The 1,956-nt window shown below is 44.3% G+C and overlaps 1 protein-coding gene across 1 annotated transcript; it reads left to right on the forward strand.

Moving 5' to 3' along the window:
• The first annotated feature begins 999 nt into the window (after nucleotides 1–999).
• LOC143400310 (olfactory receptor 7A40-like) lies at nucleotides 1,000–1,956 on the forward strand. The gene has a single exon (XM_076857592.2). The coding sequence runs from the start codon at nucleotides 1,000–1,002 to the stop codon at nucleotides 1,954–1,956; it is 957 nt and encodes a 318-aa protein (XP_076713707.1).

The following is a 1,956-nucleotide window of genomic DNA, read 5'->3' on the forward strand; positions in this document are numbered from 1 at the left end:
AGAAAAACAAAGGCATGCCATGGGAAGAGACGGATGTGTCTCTGACTTTCATTGTGGCGATGGGACCACTAGGATTTGCATATGTCTGCACTCATCAGATTGCATATGTCATATATGTATACAATGTAACTACACTGCAATAAATCAGGTTAAAACAAAAGTACTAGGGATGATATGTGGCAAGTGACCCTGTGCATTTTGACAGTCTTCAAATTTCAACCATCTTAAGGAGTCCACCTTCCTCACCATCCTTAGACACAACCTCTCCTCCATCTCCCTCTTGCTCATTCTGACTGACAGTGGCTCCCTTGTGAATACTGACATGTGCAGCAATCACCAGCCTCAGGGCCTTTGTGCTGCTCACCTCTTCTGCCAGACACCTGCTTCTGCAGTTAACCTTGGGGCTTCCCTGCTGTTGTTTGAGGTCTGTGTTCAAATACCATCTTGTCTTGCCAGGACCCCTATAAAAACAGCACCTCATCTACTCTCCCTTTTACTTGCTCATGTTTCCTTCATTGCATTATAACCATCTGACATACTATAGGATCAATTGTTTTCCATTTTTAAATGATAGGTGAAAATTGTGCACACTTGTGGTGTGCCTTGTGAGGTCTTAATATATGTAGGTGTTTTATATTGTTCAAATAATTCTCCAAAAACATGTAGCATTCCTTTATGGTAAAACATTTAAAATAATCTAGCTCCATTGTCAAAAATGATTTATCTACGTCTTTCGGCATTACTGAATCATAGGGATATTCATATTTCAGCAACCATCCACATTGCTAGACAGTACCAGGAATATGGGGGATCTCTGTGTGCATTCCTGCAGGGCATGAAAAATGCTTACTAAAATTATTGTATATGTAGTATTTATAAATCCTTCAAGAGAGAGACTTGAATTCTGGGTCAAAGATGGCACATGGAATCTCTTGTGGCGGACTGGGTACAAAAATTTGTCATGACATTTTTCTCTTTTTTAGTAGTTACATACAGCACATGGAATCAAAAAATTACACAAAAATTTCAGAATTTCTTCTCCAGGGAATTTCAGAGGACCCAGAACAGCAGCCCCTCATCTTTGGGCTTTTCCTGTCCATGTACCTGGTCACTATGCTGGGGAACCTGCTCATCATCCTGGCCACCATCTCAGACTCCCACCTGCACACACCCATGTACTTCTTCCTCTCCAACCTGTCCTTTGTGGACATCTGCTTCACCTCCAGCACTGTCCCAAAGATGCTGGTGAACATCCAGACACAGAGCAAGACTATAATATATGAAGGCTGCATCGTACAGATTTATTTTTTTACATTATTTATAGTGTTGGACAACTTCCTCCTGGCCGTGATGGCCTATGACCGGTTTGTGGCCATCTGTCACCCCCTGCACTACATGGTGATCCTGAACCCATATCTCTGTGGCTTGCTGACGCTGGCATCCTGGACCACGGGTGCCCTGAATTCCTTATTACAAAGCTTGATGGTGTTGCGGTTGTCCTTTTGTTCAAACTTGGAAATCCCCCACTTTTTCTGTGAACTTAACCAGGTGTTTCAGCGTTCCTGCTCTGAAACCTTTCTCAATGAGGTGGTGTTATATTTTGCTGTTGTCTTGCTGGGAGGTGTCCCCCTCACTGGCATCCTTTACTCTTACTCCAGGATTGTGTCCTCCATCCGTACAATCTCATCAGCTCAGGGCAAGTACAAAGCCTTCTCCACCTGTGCGTCCCACCTCTCTGTGGTCTCCTTGTTTTATGGCACAAGCCTAGGTGTGTACCTCAGTTCTGCTGTGACCCAAAACTCACACTCTACTGCAACAGCCTCAGTGATGTACAGTGTGGTCACCCCCATGCTGAACCCCTTCATCTACAGTCTGAGGAACAAGGACATCAAGAGCGCTCTGAGAAGACTCCTTTGGAGGACACCTGGAAAGGGACCAGTTGGTCCACCCCAGTAG

Source organism: Callospermophilus lateralis, chromosome 1, assembly GCF_048772815.1.
Source record: "Callospermophilus lateralis isolate mCalLat2 chromosome 1, mCalLat2.hap1, whole genome shotgun sequence".
NCBI classification, from domain to species: Eukaryota; Metazoa; Chordata; class Mammalia; order Rodentia; family Sciuridae; genus Callospermophilus; species Callospermophilus lateralis.

What these genes read in the sequence shown, in the direction of transcription:
- LOC143400310 (XM_076857592.2), top strand. Translation starts at nt 1,000, where the DNA reads ATGGAATCAAAAAATTACACAAAAATTTCAGAATTTCTTCTCCAGGGA.